General features: G+C 46.6%; 1 protein-coding gene across 4 annotated transcripts in view; it reads right to left on the reverse strand.

The window, feature by feature from the left end:
* Nucleotides 1–872: 872 nt before the first annotated feature.
* The window catches only part of ARMC9 (armadillo repeat containing 9), a 173,579-nt gene continuing 154,920 nt past the window's right edge, over nt 873–19,531 (reverse strand). For 3 of the 4 annotated variants that reach the window (XM_058188641.1, XM_058188643.1, XM_058188642.1), the window contains 2 exons: nt 4,541–4,710; nt 873–1,629 (listed from right to left, as the gene is read on the reverse strand). In XM_058188641.1, coding sequence (XP_058044624.1) covers nt 1,607–1,629; nt 4,541–4,710 — 193 coding nt within the window. In that variant the 3' untranslated portion in view covers nt 873–1,606. The remainder of the gene's footprint in view (nt 1,630–4,540; nt 4,711–19,531) is intronic. The other variant, XM_058188644.1, reaches the window with a different exon arrangement.

Consider the following 19,531-nt stretch of genomic DNA (forward strand, 5'->3'; position numbering starts at 1 on the left):
TAATAATAATAATAATAATAATAATAATAATAATAATAATAATAATAATAATAATGTTTTAATTTGTATACCGCCCTTCTCCCGAAGGACTCAGGGCGGTGAACAGGCCAATAAAATACAAACAGAAACATACACCATAATTAAAACAACCCTTAAAAAACTGATTCGATATGCCAGAGAATTTAAAATACCATTACACCCCATAAAAATGACTTGAGCAAATCTTGAGCTTCTTCTGTATGCGTTCCCGTTTTCCTGGGGTAAGTTCATATTTCCCCCACAATTGCCATCTACAGGTAGTCCTCGATTTACAAACTTTCTTTAGTGACCGCTCAAAGTTACAACGGCACTGAAAAAAGTGACTTGGGACCGGTTTTCACATTTACGACCGCTGCAGCAGCATCCCGCAAAATTCAAATGCTTGGCAACCGGTTCATATTTATGACGGGTTGCAGTGTCCATGGGGAGTCACGTGACCCGCTTTTGCGACCTTCTGACAGGCAAGGTCAACGGGGAATCCAGATTCACGTAAGAAACCGGGTTACTGACTTAACAAATGCAACAATTCACTGAACGACGGTGGCAAGGAAAGCCGTAAAACGGGGCGAACTGACAAGTATTTCACTTAACCACCTAAATTGGGAGGTCAATTGTGGTCGTAACTCGAGGACTACCTGTACGGTATCTTCAAGGCCATTTCCGTAGTCCTCTACATATCAAGAAAGACTCATGGGAGATCAAAGGCAGAGCTACACCTGCAAGGAACATACCAGATCAGGGGTCTCCAACCTTGGCCACTTGAAGATTTGTGGACTTCAACTCCCAGAATTCCTCAGCCAGCAAAGCAAAGCTGGCTGAGGAATTCTGGGAGTTGAAGTCCACAAGTCTTCAAGTGGCCAAGGTTGGAGACCCCTGTTCTAGATGTCTCTTCAAAGTCCTTCAAATTCTTTGAACAGCAGCTAATTCATATCCTTGTCTCACCAATCAGGGTCCCCAGAAGGTTCTGCTAGGACTGGCTTGATAGGGGTTTTTAATTCGGTTTTAAATGGGGTTATTTTATATTATGTATTTTATATTTAAATTTAGGCCACATTGAATAAGTTTTTTAAATAGTTTTTATTGTAATATATTGTATTGTTTTTACTTGGCTGTTCACTGCCCTGAGTCCTTCGGGAGAAGGGCGGTATAAAAATTAAAATATTATTATTATTATTAAACCTTGAATCATGGCCAATAATGGCTTAAAGAGACCCACAGCTGCATTCTCCATTCCACATGGAACGCTGTGAAGCTCAGCTGGGCTTTCTTCGGCGTTTCACGAGAGGACGGAGGCTAGTTTGTCGTTTTCAGGCCACAAAGGCTGTGGATATTTCAGACCTATTTCTCTGGTTCCAGAAAAGAAACCCGTCTTTCGACCAAGTCCGAAAACACCCCCCCCCCCACATCCTATCAGATAGACTCTGAGCCACGAGGTGTAGAGTGTCGGCATGAAGCGCTCATCTCCGGCTTTGTCTAGCGGGGTGCCAGGAAGATGCCAGGGTTCCCGTTACACCCCGCTGATTGTGGCTGTCTTCGGGTGGGGGGCTCTTGAGGAAAAGTGCCATCCTCACCTCCTAGAAGAATGGCTGCCTGCAGGAAAGAGGGAGGGAGAGAAAGAGGGGAGGGGAAAGTCTCAGGTAAAGCGGGAATCCGACACCGGTAGAGCAGCGTTTCTCAACTTCGGCATCTTGAAGATGGGGGGAACTTCAACTCCCAGAATTCCCCAGCCAGCTTCGTGTTGGTTGCTTTCTTGCAGAGATTTCATTATTTATTTATATATTTTATTTTATTTATTAAATTTTTATACCGCCCTTCTCCCGGAGGACTCAGGGCGGTGTACAGCCAGAGTAAAATACAAAATATATACAATTAAAACGAATTTAAAATATAAAATTACTAAATGGCTCAGAATTAAAATGAATTTAAAATTTAAAATACTACTAAAACCCAATTTAAAATCAATCCATTTATGCCAGTCCCGCTTGGATGAATAAATATGTTTTACCCGACTAGGTGACATCAATTCAAGGTATTGGTCCATCACCTTTAAAGCGCCCCATGGCATAGGACCGGGTTATCTACGAGACCGCCTGCTGCTACCAATAGCCTCCCATCGACCCGTGCGCTCCCATAGGGAGGGTCTCCCTCAGGGTGCCGTCGGTCAAACAATGTAGACTGGCGACCCCCCAGGGGGAGAGCCTTCTCTGTGGGGGCTCCTGCCCTCTGGAATGAGCTGCCTCCGAGGATACGTCAACTTCCTGATCTCTGGACCTTCCGCCGCGAGCTAAAGACCTTTCTATTTCATCGTGCAGGGCTGGCTTAATGAAGGTTTTTTTTTTATTGGGGTTTTATTATAGTCTTATATTCCTTCAGCCTTTAATTTAAGTAGTTTTTAAATGTTTTTTAACTTGGTGCTTTTACCCTGGCTGTAAACTGCCCCGAGTCCTTCGGGAGAAGGGTGGTGTATAGAATAGAATAGAATAGAATAGAATTTATTGGCCAAGTGTGATTGGACACACAAGGAATTTGTCTTGGTGCATATGCTCTCAGTGTACATAAAAGAAAAGATACCTTCATCAAGGTACAACATTTACAACACAATTGATGGTCAATATATCAATATAAATCATAAGGATTGCCAGCAACAAATCAATCAATCAATCAATCAATAAATCATCAGTGCTGGAAGGGAGGGGGGAGTTTGGAGAAAGGAGGAGGAGGAGGTGGGGGGAGAGAGGAAGAAAAAGGAGGATTGTGAGGCTCTTGGTGCTCTCTGACCTTGGTTGTTTTCTTGCAGATGTTTCATTACCCAACTAGGTAATATCATCAGTGCTAGAAGGAAGTTGGGGTTTGGAGAAAGGAGGCGGAGGAGGAGGAGGGGAAAAGAAGATTGTGGGGTCCTTGGTGCTCTCTGACCTTGTGTTGTGTCTCGTCCGATCTCACCACCACATCCGGGGTCTGCTTATCTGCTTCCGAACGCTGAAGAATGTCCTAGCATGCCTCCCGGCCCCAGCCCTGGCTCCATGCCCAGACAGGCTGAAGAGGAGGAAGCACCTCCAGCCCCCAGATCTGGCTCCATGCCCAGACAGGCTGAAGAAGAGGAAACATCTCCAGCCCCCAGCTCTGGCTCCATGCCCAGGCAAACGGAGCAACTAGACCCCTCCCCCTCCTCCACAGCATGTGAGCCTGAGGGAGGTCAATTGCCAACAGCTGCCGACTGGAGTGACCCTCGCGTCAGAAGACTTGATAGGCGGAGGCAACAGAAGGAAGGGAGGGGCAGGCCTGGATAAGTGCTGAGTCATGGAGCCACACCCCATGGCCTATATAAAGGATCTGCTTTCTGGCATTCTCTGAGTCAGGCAAAGTCTAAACATATCTTGCTGAAGTCACTTTCTGGTCTCCTGCCTGCCCTGAGGACTTTGCTAGGACTTTGGGCAGAGCTGCAGAGGCAAGCCTGATTCGGATTTCCCTGACCCGGCCGTCAGCGGAGGAGTGGGACACGATACCTTGGTTGTTTTCTTGTAGACGTTTCATTACCCAACTAGGTAATCTCATCAGTGCTAGGAGTGAGTGGGGTTTGCTCTCTGTTTATGTACTAGTGGCTTGCCCTGTCAGGGGTGGTGGGACCTCCCTCTCCCTTCTCAAACTCATGATATTGCCTAATTGGGTAATGAAACATCTGTTAAAAAACCCCACTAAGCTCAAAAGTGCACCAAAAGACTGTTCATTTCAACCCTCAGCTACAAAATATTCTCCTTTATCGATATTCTGGAGAAAACAACAAAATATTGTGTGCCTTACAAACGAAGGTGGCCAAATGATGGAGGAAAAATAAAAATAAAATTACTAATTGATATCAAAGGGAGTTTTGGGGGCATTTGCCAATTATTTAGAAATGCCAATTATTTGCCAATAATTTGCCAATTATTTAGAAATCACTTGGAGGTGGCCCAACTCATGTTGCAAAAGTGGACCCTTGGAGACATTTTACAGGGTCGCCTCTGTTATTCTTAAGAGATCCTTGGCTAAAGTCTGAATTTGCTGGCATCTTTGGCTAGGCAACTGGGCTGCAATAGAATAGAATAGAATAGAATAGAATAGAATAGAATAGAATAGAATAGAATAGAATAGAATAGAATAGAATAGAATAGAATAGAATAGAATAGAATAGAATTTTATTGGCTAAGTGTGATTGGACACATAAGGAATTTGTCTTGGTGCATCTGCTCTCAGTGTACATAAAAGAAAAGATACGTTCATCAAGGTACAAAATTTACAACACAATTGTATATTCATACAGATGAATTATTATCGGTCAAAGATGAAACGAATAGCAGAGACGATGTCGGGAACGAAGCCAGCACATCTGGAGGACACCAATCTGCCGAAGGTTCGCGAAGAAAAGAAAAACCAGAACTGGGTTTTGAAGGAGCGCGCACGGATGACGTGGCCAAACAAAATTATTATTATTATAATTATTATTATTCTTTTTTGGCCTTACTTTGCTTGTTTCGCGTTGAGTCCGAAGAGTTGGAGCGAAGGCATGGGGGAGGTCCGGAAGGGCAGAACTGGGGGGCGATGGACGGGAGCTTTCCTCTGCCGGGCCGGAGGTTCTGGAAATCTGAGGCGCAGGGCAGTTTGGTTTTGCTGGCAAAACCTGGGTGGAATTGGCTGCGAGAAACAAAGGAAGACGGGAGGGATGAAAACAACTTCGCTGGGCGAACTTGGGAGAAGAAAAAGAGAGGAGAAGCTGACTAGGTTTTAATAGACTCAGGGTTGAAATGATGGGTCCTGGATGCTCTCTGCGATGACCTAGAGCATGGCGCAAAAGCAGCACAGCCAGAAAACAGGTCAAACTCAGTGGTGGGTTTCAAATTTTTTTACTACTGGTTCTGTAGGTGTGGCTTGGTGGGCGTGGCATGGGAAGGATACTGCAAAACTCCCATTCCCTCCCCACTCCAGGGGGAGGATACTGTAAAATCTCCATTCCCTCCCCACTCCAGGGGAAGGATACTGTAAAATCCCCATTCCCTCCCCGCTCCAGGGGAAGGATACTGTAAAATCCCCATTCCCTCCCCACTCCAGGGGAAGGATACTGTAAAATCCCCATTCCCTCCCTACTCCAGGGGAAGGATACTGCAAAATTCCCATTCCCTCCCTACTCCAGGGGAAGGATACTGTAAAATCCCCATTCCTACCCTATTCCAGGGGAAGGTTACTGCAAAATCCCCATTTTCTCCCAATCAGCTGGGACCTGGGAGGCAGAGAATAGATGGGGGCGGGGCCAGTCAGAATTTTTACTACCGGTTCTCCAAACTACTCAAAATTTCCGCTCCCGGTTCTCCAAAACTGGTAGAACCTGCTGAAACCCACCTCTGGTCTAAGTCCCCTTTATTGCTCCAACTGGGTCCCCCCAACGTCCCCACATTCACTACAAGCTCCTGGAGCTAAGCTCTCAGCGGCCTCTGGCTGCCAGTAGTCCAGTAAGCAAGCTTAGCCACATAGCAACCAGGGCCAGCAGTCCAGTAAGCCAGGTTTAGTCAAACAGTAACCAGAGTTTACTGTTCAGCGAAGCAGGCAAACTGGCAAGCCCCACAAGACAGAGCAATCTCCAGGTGTCGGCAAGTACAACGCTTGTCCCTGACAAATGCCCCTCCCATTGGCACCTCCTTACATCTCAGTCCCCAGGTGTGCCTTGTGAAGAAGAAGAGGGGGCACTCTCCTCCCTCATAAGGCTAAAACATAGGAAGAACAGTTGCAGGAACTCAGTATGCCTAATTTAATGAAAAGAAGGACTAGGGGAGACATGATAGCACTGTTCCAATATCTCAGGGGCTGCCACAAAGAAGAGGGAGTCAAGCTATTCTCCAAAGCCCCTGAAGGCAGGACGAGAAGCAATGGGTGGAAACCGATCAAGGAAAGAAGCAAGTTAGAACTAAGGAGAAATTTCCTGACAGTTAGAACAATTAATAAGTGGAAGAACTTGCCTGCAGAAGTTGTGAATGCTCCAACACTGGAAATTTTAAAGAAAATGTTGGATAACCATCTGTCTGAAATGGTGTAGGGTTTCCTGCCTGGGCAGGGGGTTGGACTAGAAGGCCTCCAAGGTCCCTTCCAACTCTGTTGTTATTATATTATATTATATTATATTATATTATATTATATTATATTATATTATATTATATTATATTATAATATTATATTATATTATATTATATTATATTATATTATTCTATTCTATTCTATTCTATTCTATTCTATTCTATTCTATTCTATTCTATTCTATTATATTATATTATATTATAGCCGGCTCAGTCTGCGTTGTTCTCGCCTTCTCTCTTCTCTCCGTGCTCTGGGATCAGGAGCGGGTGGTCCTTCCTCTTCGCCCGAGCTCTGCCTCTCCTCCTCCTCCTCCTCCTCGTCTGCAAGCTTTTCTAATCCTGAAAAGCCCTGCCTGGACTGGCCCTGCCCTTCCCCAGTTTCCTCCAAGGCCAACGGAGCCCCCCTCTCGGCTCTTGTTCCAGCTCATCTTCCCCTGCAGATTCAGACTCCCACGGAGACACGACGCTCTCCGAGCTTGACGGTTTTGCTTGGTTTTTACATGAGGTTTTATATTCTGTAAGCCGCCTTGAGTTGCCATTTGCGAATAGGCGGCAATATAAATTCCCAAAATAAATAAATTGATTACATTTCTTGACAAAACTTAGGGGCAGAATCAATCAGTTCTAGAAGAGAAGGGTTGTGAAGTCGAGGAGGAGGAGGAGGACCGTGGGGCAGTCAAGCAAAGTCAAAGGAGAACTAGACTCACTCTACAACCGTGTTCCTAATTCAACAACTGCAGTGGTTCACTTAACAACAGAGGTGGGCTTCAGCAGGTTCTGACCAGTTCTGGAGAACCGGTAGCAGAAATTTTGAGAAGTTCAGAGAACTGGTAGTAAAAATTCTGACTGGCCCCATCCCCATCTATTCTCTGCCCCCAACTATTATCTGCCTCCAAGGTCCCAGCTGATCAGGAGGGAATGGGGATTTTGCAGTAACCTTCCCCTGGATTGGGGAGGGAATGGAGATTTTACCGTATTTTACCGCAATCTCCAGGCGTCGGCAAGTACAACGCTTGTCCCTGACAAATGCCCCTCCCATTGGCACCTCCTTACATCTCAGTCCCCAGGTGTGCCTTGTGAAGAAGAAGAGGGGGCACTCTCCTCCCTCATAAGGCTAAAACATAGGAAGAACGGTTGCAGGAACTGGGTATGTCTAGTTTAATGAAAAGAAGGACTAGGGGAGACACGATAGCAGTGTTCCAATATCTCAGGGGTTGCCACAAAGAAGAGGGAGTCAAACTATTCTCCAAAGCACCTGAGGGCAGAGCAAGAAGCAATGGGTGGAAACTAGTCAAGGAGAGAAGCAACTTAGAACTAAGGAGAAATTTCCTGACAGTTAGAACAATTAATAAGTGGAACGACTTGCCTGCAGAAGTTGTGAATGCTCCAACACTGGAAATTTTTAAGAAAATGTTGGATAACCACCTGACTGAGATGGTATAGGGTTTCCTGCCTGGGCAGGGGGTTGGACTAGAAGGCCTCCAAGGTCCCTTCCAACTCTGTTATTATGTTATGTTATGTATCCTTCCTCTGCCACGCCCACCAAGCCACGCCCACCAAGCCACACCCACAGAACCGGTAGTAAACAATTTTGAAACCCACCACTGCATAACAACAATGGCAAAAAAGGTCATAAAACGGGGCAAAACGCAATAATACTACCGGATGTCCTTGACTGACAACCGTTCATTCAATGACTGTTCAAAGTTACAACAGCACTGAAAAAAAGTGACTTAGGACCATTTTTCATACTTACGACCATTGTAGTTTCCCCACGGTCATGGGATTTACATTCGGATGCTCGGCAACCGACTCACATTTAAGACGGCCGCAGTGTCCCGGGGTCATGCGATCCCCTTTTGCGGCCTCCTGACAAGCAAAGTCAAGAGGGAAGCCAGATCCACTTAACAACCGGGTTACTAACTGAACGAGTGCCGTGATTCACTTAACAACGGTGGCCAGAAAAGTCATAAAATGTGGCAAAAAATCACTTAACAAATTTCTTCCTTAGGAAATAAAACTTGGGCTCAGCTGTGGTCGTATATCAACGACTACCTGTACGAAGAACATCAGAATATCAGAGTTGGAAGGGACCTTGGAGGTCTTCTAGTCCAACCCCCTGCCCTTAAGAACTGTCTCGCTTAACAACATAAATTTTGGGGCTCAATTGTGGTTGTAGGTCAAGGACGACCTGTACTTTTTTACAAAACAAATCTGGGATGGATGGACCCCTGCATGCAACAGTACAACACAGGGAAGCCATTCCCTGCCTGTCTTAACAGCCAGGTAGGGAGAGTGAGGCCCAGTTATATATAAGATTTATTGTCATTTACCCAGAGGTGGGTTTCAGCAGGTTCTGACCAGTTCTGGAGAACTGGTAGCGGAAATTTTGAGTAGTTTGCAGAACCGGTAGTAAAAATTCTGACTGGCCCCCACATCTATTCTCTGCCTCCCGAGTCCAAGCTGATCGGAAGGAAATGGGGATTTTGCAGTAACCTTCCCCTGGAGTGGGGAGGGAATGGAGATTTTGCAGTATCCTTCTCCTGCCACGCCCACCAAGCCATGCCACGCCCAGCAAGACACACCCACAGAACCGGTATGTTGTGACCCAGGCCCAAGTAGGTAGTAGGAAACTCAGTCTGTGAAAAAAACAAACAAACTTTATTCGAACAGTTGAGAATTACTTCATTCCCAGCGTCATTCAACTAAATTAAAGCAAATTCCTCCCAACACAAATTCCTCAGGCCTATCGCAAACCTTGGTCCAATTAGGCAAAGGCCTTTCTTGGCAAAAGTTCAGAAGACACCGATACAAAACAAATGCAACAAGATGAAGCTATCAACATTGTTTTCCAACAAAGAGCCCAAACGCCGTTGCTGGTCTTCTAAGCCTTACGGGAGGGGCCAATCATCTCTTGGCCCAACTCCCGAGTCGTCCTCTCTGCTTGAGCTGCTCTTGCCTTCTGGCAGCTCTTCTCATGCGTGCGTTAGGAACAGGCTCCTCCTGTTCCTCTGCCTCACTACTATCAGTCTCTGGAGGCTCTGGAGTCCGCACCTCACTCCATGATGGCTCTGGCCACACCTCAGCCTCATCGCTGTCCGATTCCATTACCAGCTCCGCGGGCTGCTGGCGGACCACAACATATATACCCATACAACAAAATTCACGTAACACTCAGAGACGAAGCCCAACACACATGACAATCCCCAGACATACCCCCACCCACCAAAAATCCCCCACCCCTAATCCACCCAAGCATCCACACAGCAGACTAAGTAACGCTGTCCAACAGCTCACTGATAGTGGCCCTTTAGTTCATTGTTGAGGGCAATTATAGCTGTGGGATCAAAACTGTTTAGAAGACGTGTGGTCCGAGTTTTAATTGTTCTGTATCTTCTGCCAAAAGGCAACAGTCCCAAAAAGATCGTAAGCAGGATGGGAGGAGTCTCTTGAGAATGTTGTGCACCTCCCTCAAACAGCGAGATGCGAAGATGTCGTCCGGGGCTAGTAGCTGGAAGCCTGATGATATTTTGGGCAGTTTTAATAATTCTCCGTAGAGCTTTTATGTCCACTGCGGAGCTGGTCCCATATCATCCAAGAATGCCGTATGTCAGGACACTCTCAATGCAGGGGTGAAATCCAGCAGGTTCTGGCGAACCGGTAGCGGACATTTTGAGTAGTTCAGAGCAGGGGTCTCCAACCTTGGTCCCTTTAAGACTTGTGGACTTCAACTCCCAGAGTCAAGTCCTTTAGCCAGCAAATCTGGTCTCTTTAAGACTTGTGGACTTCAACTCCCAGAGTTCCTCAGCCAGGCGTGTCTGTTTCTTTTTCTCTTACCTGCCAAAGTGGAGAGATTCTAGAGGAAGGGATTGCAAGAGAGTAAGCAAAGCTCTGGCTGAGGAACTCTGGGAGTTGAAGTCCACAAGTCTTAAAGGGACCAAGGTTGGCGACCCCTGGTTCAGAGAACAAGCAAAGGCCACCTCCGACTGGTCCCAGAGTGGGGTGGGAATGGAGATTTTGCAATATCCTTCCCCAGGAGTGGGGAGGGAATGGAGGTTTTGCAGTATCCTTCTCCCTGGAGTGGGGTGGGAATGGGGATTTTGCAGTATCCTTCCCCTGCCAAGCCGCCCAAACCATGCCCACCAAGCCACGCCCACAGAACCGGTAGTAAAAAAAAATGTGGATTTCACTACTGTCTCAATGGTGCTGCGATAGTAGGACAGGAGTAGATGCGGAGATGGGTTTATCTTTCTGAGCATTCTCAGGTTTCTGTGCAACCTCCTCTGTGCCTTCTTCACAAGTATGTCAGCATTCCTAGTCCATGAAAAGTCCTCCAAGATATAAATGCCCAGAAATTTAAAACTACCAACCCTCTTCGCCTCCTCCGCCATTTATGTACAATGGTAAATCTACATCTCTCTTCCTCCTGAAGTCAATTATAAATTCTTTCACACTTTTGGTGTTAAGTATAAGATTATTTTCTTTAGACCACAATGTCAACCCTTGTACTTTCTTTCTATAATCATTGTTCTTATTAATCAGCCCCACCGCTGTCGTGGCATCCGCAAATTTAATACTGAAGAGATAATTGAAGCAAAAGCTTTACAGAATAACAAGAGTTGGAAGGGACCTCGTAGGTCATCTAGTCCAACCCCTCCCTGCCCAAACAGGAAACCCTACATCATTTCTGACAGATGGCAGTCCGGTCTCTTCTTGAAAGCTTCCAGGGATGAAGCTCCCACAACTTCCGAAGGCAACTTCTGTTCCATGGGTTGATTGTTCTCACTGTCAGAAAATTCCTCCTTATTTCCAGGTTGAATCTCTCCTTGGTCAGTTTCCATCCATTATTCCTTGTCTGGCTTTCGGGTGCTTTGGAAAATAGCTTGACCCCCTTCCTCCTCTCTGTGGCAACCCCTCAAATATTGGAAGATGCTATCCTGTCTCCCCTGGTCCTTCTCTTCCTTAGACCAGCCAGGCCCAGTTCCTGCAGCCGTTCGTCATGTTTTAGCCTCCAGTCCCCCAATCATCCTGGTTGCTCTTCTCTGCACTCTTTCTAGAGTCTCAACATGATGTTCCAGAGGGAGGGAGCCACCATGGAGAAGGCCCTTCTTCTGAGTCCTACCAGGTGTATCTCCCTCAGGGATGGGAGCCGCCAACATTCTCTGCCTCCCTGCTCTGATGGGTGAGCAAAAGACAGTCCCTCGGATAACCGTCCCTTTTTAAATGGAAACGAGTTCTGACTTTCCTTTTGAGGAGGGGGGTTTCTTGGTTATCTATCTAGTTGTCCAATCTCTTCTTTAAAACTCTCCAGTGTTGGAGCATCCACAACTTCTGGAGATAAGCTGAATAATTGTTCTTGGTGTCAGGAAATTCCTCCTTAATCCCAGGTTGCTTCTCTCCTTGATTAGTTTCCATCCGTTGTTCCTTGTCTTGCCTTCAGGTGCTTTGGAGAATAGCTTGATACCCCCTCTTCTTTGGGGCAGCCCCTCCAATATTGGAAGACTGCTATCATGTCCCCCCTCCTGGTCCTTCTCTTCACTAGACCAGCTTGAGAGGATCTCCTGTGCAGCAAACCATCAAAAGGAGCAATTATGCTGGCTGAGAAAGGTTCTTTCCAGCTGGACAGAATCAAGGATCAGCAGCTTCGGTTGCCAAGGGAATGTCCTGCAAGGTTACCCATCTCGGTTTTCCCCAAGTGATCGGGGTTCGGCAAACAATGAATCATTGTTTGCAACGGTGGGACAGCACATTAATCAGACAAGCTTATTGGCACAAACCTGGAACACCAGTTTGCTTGTTCACCTTCTATGAACAATCCCCTCCCGTCCAGGGGTATCTTTGCTGAAGATCTTACTCAATTATTCCGGTCCAGGAAGAAGGCTCTGACCAAACATGGACCCTGCTGATCTCAGTTTATTTTATTTCCTCCCCCCCCCCCCAATGCATTCTCTGAGGGGGGAAAAAAGCGTTTCCAAGCAGCTGTTTTCAACCGTTGGTCTCCAACTGCCTTGACTTAGCTTCCTTTGGATCACAAACAGGGGTGAAATGCTCCCGGTTCGGACCGGATCGTCCGATCCAGTAGCGATGGGGGCAGGTGGTTCGGAGAATCGGTAGCAAAAATCCCTGCCACCACCCCCCATGCCCAGCTGAGCCGGGCATTTCTTCGGCTGAAAAAAATGCTTTTAAAAGTAAAAAAAAAAAAAAAGAGCCTCCGATGATCGCATGGCTCAGCTGGGATCGTCAGAGACTTTTAAAAGCATTTTTTCTACAAGCCTGAAGATGATGAGTGAGACCTCGTCGAAACGTCGCCAAGATACTCTCAACCTTACACGGGAAAAGACCCGAATGTGCCTATACCCGTGAAAACCTACAAAAACAAATATATATATATGAGTTGGTTTGTCCTTGAATTATAGCTTCTATGCTTCTGAGTTCTAGTTGTTCTGGCTTCTACTTCTTGTCCTTGCTACCAACCTGCCTTCCATTGAGGATCTGTATACTGCACGAATCAAGAAGAGGGCCGTGAAAATATTTGCAGATCCCTCGCATCCTGGACATAAACTGTTTCAACTCCTACCCTCAAAACGACGCTACAGAGCACTGCACACCAGAACAACTAGACACAAGAACAGTTTTTTCCCGAAGGCCATCACTCTGCTAAACAAATAATTCCCTCAACACTGTCAGACTATTTACTGAATCTGCACTACTATTAATCTTCTCATCGTTCCCATCACCAATCTCTTTCCACTTATGACTGTATGACTGTAACTTTGTTGCTGGCAATCCTTATGATTTATATTGATATATTGACCATCAATTGTGTTGTAAATGTTGTACCTTGATGAAGGTATCTTTTCTTTTATGTACACTGAGAGCATATGCACCAAGACAAATTCCTTGTGTGTCCAATCACACTTGGCCAATAAAATTCTATTCTATTCTATTCTTGTCAAAATGTTGCAAGAGCTGCATGGGTATTGTATACATGCATCATGTTCTATATAAAGTGATGGCTAACCTTTTTGCCGTCGCGAGCCAAAAGTGGGGGGAGCACAGGGGGTCGTGCGTGCACACACCCATAATTCAATGCGCTCTGCCCCCCTCCGTGCATTCGCGAACCCCGCCCCCCGCGCTCTCCCAGCTTTTGGCACGCAATGGCACGGTGGGCCTGGTAGGCCCGTTTTTTGTCCTCTTCAGGCTCCAAAGCCTTTCTTGGAGCCTAGGGAGGGCGAAAATGGCCTTCCCCACCCCACCCCCTGGAGGCCGAGGGTGGGGAAGGCTGTTTTCACCCTCTCCAGGCTCCTAGAAAGGCTCTGGAGCCTGGGGAGAGCAAAAAACAGGCCTGGAGCTGAGCTAAGGCAACGCTCAGGTGCCCAGCGATATGGCTCCGCATGCCACCTGTGGCACGCTTGCCGTAAGTTCGTCATCACGGCTCTATATTATTGTATATAAAGAAGTTCCTCCTGTAAATGAATCCTGCTGAATTATTTACTTGTGCGCTGGTTGGATCGCTGCAAACCCTTGACAGTCTGTAGATATTTTCACGGCCTATTTCATATTTCAATATTTCATGCCTAGATAAACTAGACCTGCCCAATTCCTGCAACCGTTCCTCGTCTCTTTTAGCCTCCAGCCCCCTAAATCACCTTTATCGCTCTTCTCTCTGCTCTTGTTAAGAGTCTCAACATCTTTTTTTTTTTTTTTTTAATAATAGGGTGACCCAAACCGGGTGGCCGTATTCCAAGTGTGGTTTTAACAAGGGCTTTATGAACTAACTCCTGTTACGCAAGTGAGAGATATTAAACTGTTTTAAGAGCATCCATTCCGTCTCGCTCTTTCTCTACACCGGAATTTAAATATTTGCCTATCAAGAATTTGCATCCTCTTCTCTTGTTTGCTGAAGAGGAAGAGAACCAAAGGTCTGCAGGAAAGCTTGAGAGCAGACAGCGACCCGCAAACCACGACGAATCGGGTCAAACAGACAGCAGGAAGAGCAAGTTCCCCTCTGCACAATAATAGGAAGTAGGCGCATCTTTCTAATATTATCGAAAGTTCCCAAAAATGGCAGAAACCCGAAGGATGAAGGTACAGGTGGACGTAGAAGGTATCTGTTTAGTGACAATTCGAAGAGACAGCGGCCACTGAAAGGAGTGGCTTATTGTCACCGTTTTTCACACTTATGACCATTGAATGAAGTTGTCGAAGTGCTGTCCCGGTGTTTGGAAGCTGTACGGGTCTGGATGGGGAGAAACAGGCTCAAGCTCAATCCCTCCAAGACAGAGTGGCTGTGGATGCCGGCACCCCGATTCAGTCAGCTGCAGCCGCGGCTGACTGTTGGAGGCGAGTTACTGGCCCCAAAGGACAGGGTGCGCAACTTGGGCGTTCTCCTGGATGATCGGCTGTCGTTTGAAGATCATTTGACGGCCGTCTCCAGGAGGGCCTTCCACCAGGTTCGCCTGGTTCGGCAGTTGCGCCCCTTCCTTGATCGGGATGCCTTGTGCACAGTCACTCATGCGCTCGTTACCTCTCGCTTGGATTATTGCAATGCTCTCTACATGGGGCTCCCCTTGAAGTGCGCTCGGAGGCTTCAGTTAGTCCAGAATGCAGCTGCGCGGGTGATAGAGGGAGCTACGCGTAGCTCCCATGTAACACCGCTCCTGCGCAGACTGCACTGGCTGCCTGTGGCCTTCCGGGTGCACTTTAAGGTGTTGGTTATGACCTTTAAATCGCTCCATGGCTTAGGACCCGGGTACTTACGGGACCGCCTGCTGTTACCATACGCCTCCCACCGACCCGTACGCTCTCACAGAGAGGGACTTCTCAGGGTGCCGTCCGCCAAACAATGTCGGCTGGCGGCCCCCAGGGGAAGGGCCTTCTCTGTGGGGGCTCCCACACTCTGGAACGAGCTTCCCCCGGGTTTACGCCAAATACCTGACCTTCGGACATTTCGTCGCGAACTCAAGACTCATCTTTTTATCCGCGCGGGGCTGGCTTAAATTGGGATTTTAATGTTAAATTTATTAATTTTAGACGGGGTTTTTTAGTATGGTAAATTTTAATCATTGGGCTAATTTAAAATAAGTTTTTTAAATCGTATTTTAAACTTGTATATTGTATTGTCGGTTTTATTATGCCTGTACACCGCCCTGAGTCCTTCGGGAGAAGGGCGGTATAAAAATCAAATCAAATCAATCAATCAATAAATAAATTGCAACATCTCCGTGGTCACAATCCAGCCGCTTGGCAGCTGACTCACACTTATGATGCGTCCCCAGGTCACGTGATCCTCTTTTGCGACCTTCTGACAAGCAAAGTCATTGGGGAAGCCGGATTCAGTTAACAACCTAGTTCCTAACTTGACAACTGCAGTGATTCATTTAACAACGGTGGCAAAATAAGGTCTTAAAAATGGGGCAAAACTCACTTGCTTAGCAAATGGAAATTTTGAGCTCAATTGCGGTCATAAATCGAGGACTCCCAGTAAATTTTTCTGGAATAATAGTTTCTTCTACAATCCCAAACCAGATGTCGTTTCAGGCCAAATAAATGAACAAACTGAGAACTCCAAAAGTCGAAATATCGAAAAAGTTCTATTTGGTACAGTTCAGCTAGAGAACACTGGAGAGAGCCCTCAACTTGCAACCACAATTGAGCCCAAAACTTATGTTGTTAAGTGAGAAATTTGTTAAATGAGTTTTGCCCCGGTTTACCAATTTTCTTGCCACTGCTGTTAAGTGAATCACTGCAATTGTTAAATTAGAATCCGGTTTCCCCACTGATTTTGCTCGTCGGAAGGTCGCAAAAGGGGATTATGTGACCTTGGGACACAGCAATGGTCACAAATGTGAGTCAGTTGCCAAGCATCCCAATGTAAATCACATGACCACGGGGATGCTGCAGTGGTCGTAAGTGTGAAAAATGACACCCCTGTTGTTGGCAACTCGATCGAGCAGCGATTTCCCTTCCGGATGAAATGGAAACAGGAAGGTGGCTGCAGGAATTAGCATCCTAGCAAAAAAAAGGCTCCATCGAGGCAGGAAAACTTTTTTGCTTGGCACCCGGCACTCAGTTCCATCTCCTGCCCGATTTAATCCCCGTTTTAAAGTGAGGATTTTGTAAACAAGTTCTCTGTGGTTGTGCTGATTCAGGGATTAGCTGTTGAAATGTCAGTTCCTCCCGTTTGACGATGGGCAGGTCTGTTAGACGAGAGGAAATATCTGGAAAAAATATCCTATTTGTTGAACTGGCCATCCTTTGGCTCCCAGGGCTCCGAGGTCATAATTTCATTAAATTGTCTTCAGAGGAATCAGATTCCAGGAACAGTGCAGAGAAGAGCAACCAAGATGATTAAGGGGCTGAAGACTAAAACATACAAAGAATGGTGGCAGAAACTCAGTATGTTTAGTTTAACGAAAAGAAGGACCAGGGGGGACATGATAGCAGTCTTCCAATATTTGAGGGGCTGCCCCGAAGAGGAGGGTCAAGCTATTCTCCAAGGCACTTGAAGGCAAGACAAGAAGCAACGGAGTAGAAACTAAGCAAGAAGAGAAGCAACCTGGGATTTAGGAGAAATTTCCTGACAGTGAGAACAATTAGTGGAACTACTTTGCCTCCAGAAATAATAATAATAATAATAATAATAATAATAATAATAATAATAATAATAATAATAATAATAATAATAATAATAATAATAATAATAATAATAATTATTATTATTATTATTATTATTATTATTATTATTTATTTATTTATTTATTTATTTATTTATTTATTTTATTATATTTGTATACCGCCCATCTCCCGAAGGACTCAGGGCGGTTCACAGCCAATAAAACAACAGAAAACATATAATACATATAAAACAGCAAAAAAAATAGACAATTAAATTCAGTTGATGCCCTAAAACTTTTGAATACAAATTTAAAACCCCATTTAAACCCCTGATTTAAAAACCCCAATTTAAAACTACGTTCAAGCTAGTCCTGCTCTTCGAAACAGCAACGTCTTCAGCTCGCGGCGGAAGGACCTGAGATCGGGGAGTTGACGAAGCCCCAGAGGGAGCTCGTTCCAGAGGGTAGGGGCCCCCACAGAGAAGGCCCTCCCCCTGGAGGTCGCCAGCCGACATTGCAATTACTGCAGGTTCAAGCCCGGCCCAAGGTTGACTCAGCCTTCCATCCTTTATAAGGTAGGTAAAATGAGGACCCAGATTGTTGGGGGGGCAATAAGTTGACTTTGTAAAAATATACAAATAGAATGAGACTATTGCCCTATACACTGTAAGCCGCCCTGAGTCTTCGGAGAAGGGCGGGGTATAAATGTAAACAAAACAAAACAAAAATTGTTTAGCTGACGGTATCCGGAGGAGGCCCTCTCTGTGAGAGCGCACTGGTCGGTGAGAGGCTAATGGTGGCAGTAGGCGGTCCCGTAAATATCCCGGCCCTAGGCCATGGAGCGTTTTAAAGGTGATACCTAGTACCTTGAAGTGAACCCGGAAGACCACTGGGAGCCAGTGCAGATTACGCAGGAGGGGTGTTACACGGGAGCCACAAGGTGCTCCCTCTATCACCCGCGCAGCCGCATTCTGGACCAGTTGGAGTCTCTGGGTACCCTTCAAGGGGAGCCCCAAGTAGAGAGCATTACAGTAGTCTAGGCGGGATGTAACAAGGGCATGAGCGACCATGCATAAGGAAGCCCGGTCCAGAAAGGGGCGCAACTGGCGTATCAGGCGAACCTGATGAAAAGCTCCCCTGGTGATGGCCATCATATGATCTTCTAAAGACAGCCGTGCATCCAGGAGGACGCCCAGATTACGAGCCCTTTCCGTGGGGGCCAATAGTTCGCCCCCAATGGTCAGTGATGGAATTAGCTGACTGTACCGGGCCGCCGGCATCCACAGCCACTCGGTGTTGGTGGGATTGAGTCTGAGTCTGTTCCTCCCCATCCAGACCCGTACGGCCTCCAGGCACTGCGACATCACTTCAACAGCCTCATTGGGGTGGTTAGGGGTGGAAATATAGAGCTGAGTATCATCAGCGTATAGATGACAACTCACCCCAAGACCACGGATGATCTCACCCAGTGGCTTCATATAGATGTTGAACAGAAGGGGGAGAGAACCGACCCTTGCGGCACCCCACATAAGAGGCGCCTTGTTCCATCACTGGAAGTTCATAAGAAGAGACTGGACTGCCATTTGACTTCAACAGTAAGGTCTCTTGCTTGAGTAGGGTGTTGGACTAGAAGATATCCAAGATCCTAGGATTCTATGAGAGGAAGAAGGAAGGAAGGAAGGAAGGAAGGAAGGAAGGAAGGAAGGAAGGAAGGAAGGAAGGAAGGAAGGAAGGAAGGAAGGAAGGAAGGAAGGGTTGTAGTCCGCCAGTAGCTCGCGGAGCTGGCAGTGGAGTTAGACAGTGAGGAGGCTGGAGAGGACCACTGGCCAGTCCTGGAATCAAGGGAAGGCCCGGATGAGGGCCCTGCGTCGGAGGCAGAGATGGGGCCAGGGCCATCTGGGAGCGATGCACGGACTCCAGAGGCCTCCAGAGGCGGACAGCCAAGAGGCAGAGGAACAGGAAGAGCCTGTTCCTAGTGCACGCATGCAAAGAGCTGCCAGCAGGCAAGAGCAGCTGAAGCAAAGAGAACGACTCAGGAGTAAGGCTGGGAGATGATTGGCCCCTCCCATAAGGCTTAAAAGAGCAGCAACAGCTCTTGGGCTCTTTGTTGGAAAGCAATGTTGCTACATTTGTTCTAGCCTTAGTCTTTTCTTTCTGAACTTCGTGGGGCTTTGCCAAGAAAAGCCTTTGGCAAGGTGCCAAAGACGACAAAGGTTTGTGATAAGGCCGAAGGACTTTGTTTGAAGGACTTTGTTTTGGACTTAATTTGGACTAAGCTGAGAATGAAATAATTCTCAGCTGTTCTAATAAAATACATTTGTTTAGGACTGATTGTTTCTGGTAATAACTACTTGCGCCTGGGTCACAACAGGAAGGGAACAATGGGTGGGAGCTCCTCAGAGGAAGATCAAATCTAGAAATAATGAGAAATTTCCTGACAGTGACAACAATTAACCAGTGGAACTACTTGCCTCCAGAAACTGCAGGTGCGCCAACACTGGAAGTTGTTAAGAAGGGATTAGACAACCATTTGTTTGAAATGGTGTAGGGTTTCCTGCCTAAGCAGGGGGTTGGACTAGACGACCTCCAAGGTCCCTTCCAAGTCTGTTATTCTGTTCTGTTCTGAAACACTGCAGGTATGTTTTTGTGGAGAAAACATGAACGTCCGTGCACTTACCTCTCTGGAGCTTCAGGCAGCCCTTGACTTACGATCGGCCACTTAGCAATCGCGCGAAGTTATGACAGACCCTCCCAAAAGCTACGGGTAGTCCTCGT

This window comes from Ahaetulla prasina, chromosome 6 (assembly GCF_028640845.1).
Source record: "Ahaetulla prasina isolate Xishuangbanna chromosome 6, ASM2864084v1, whole genome shotgun sequence".
NCBI classification, from domain to species: domain Eukaryota; kingdom Metazoa; phylum Chordata; class Lepidosauria; order Squamata; family Colubridae; genus Ahaetulla; species Ahaetulla prasina.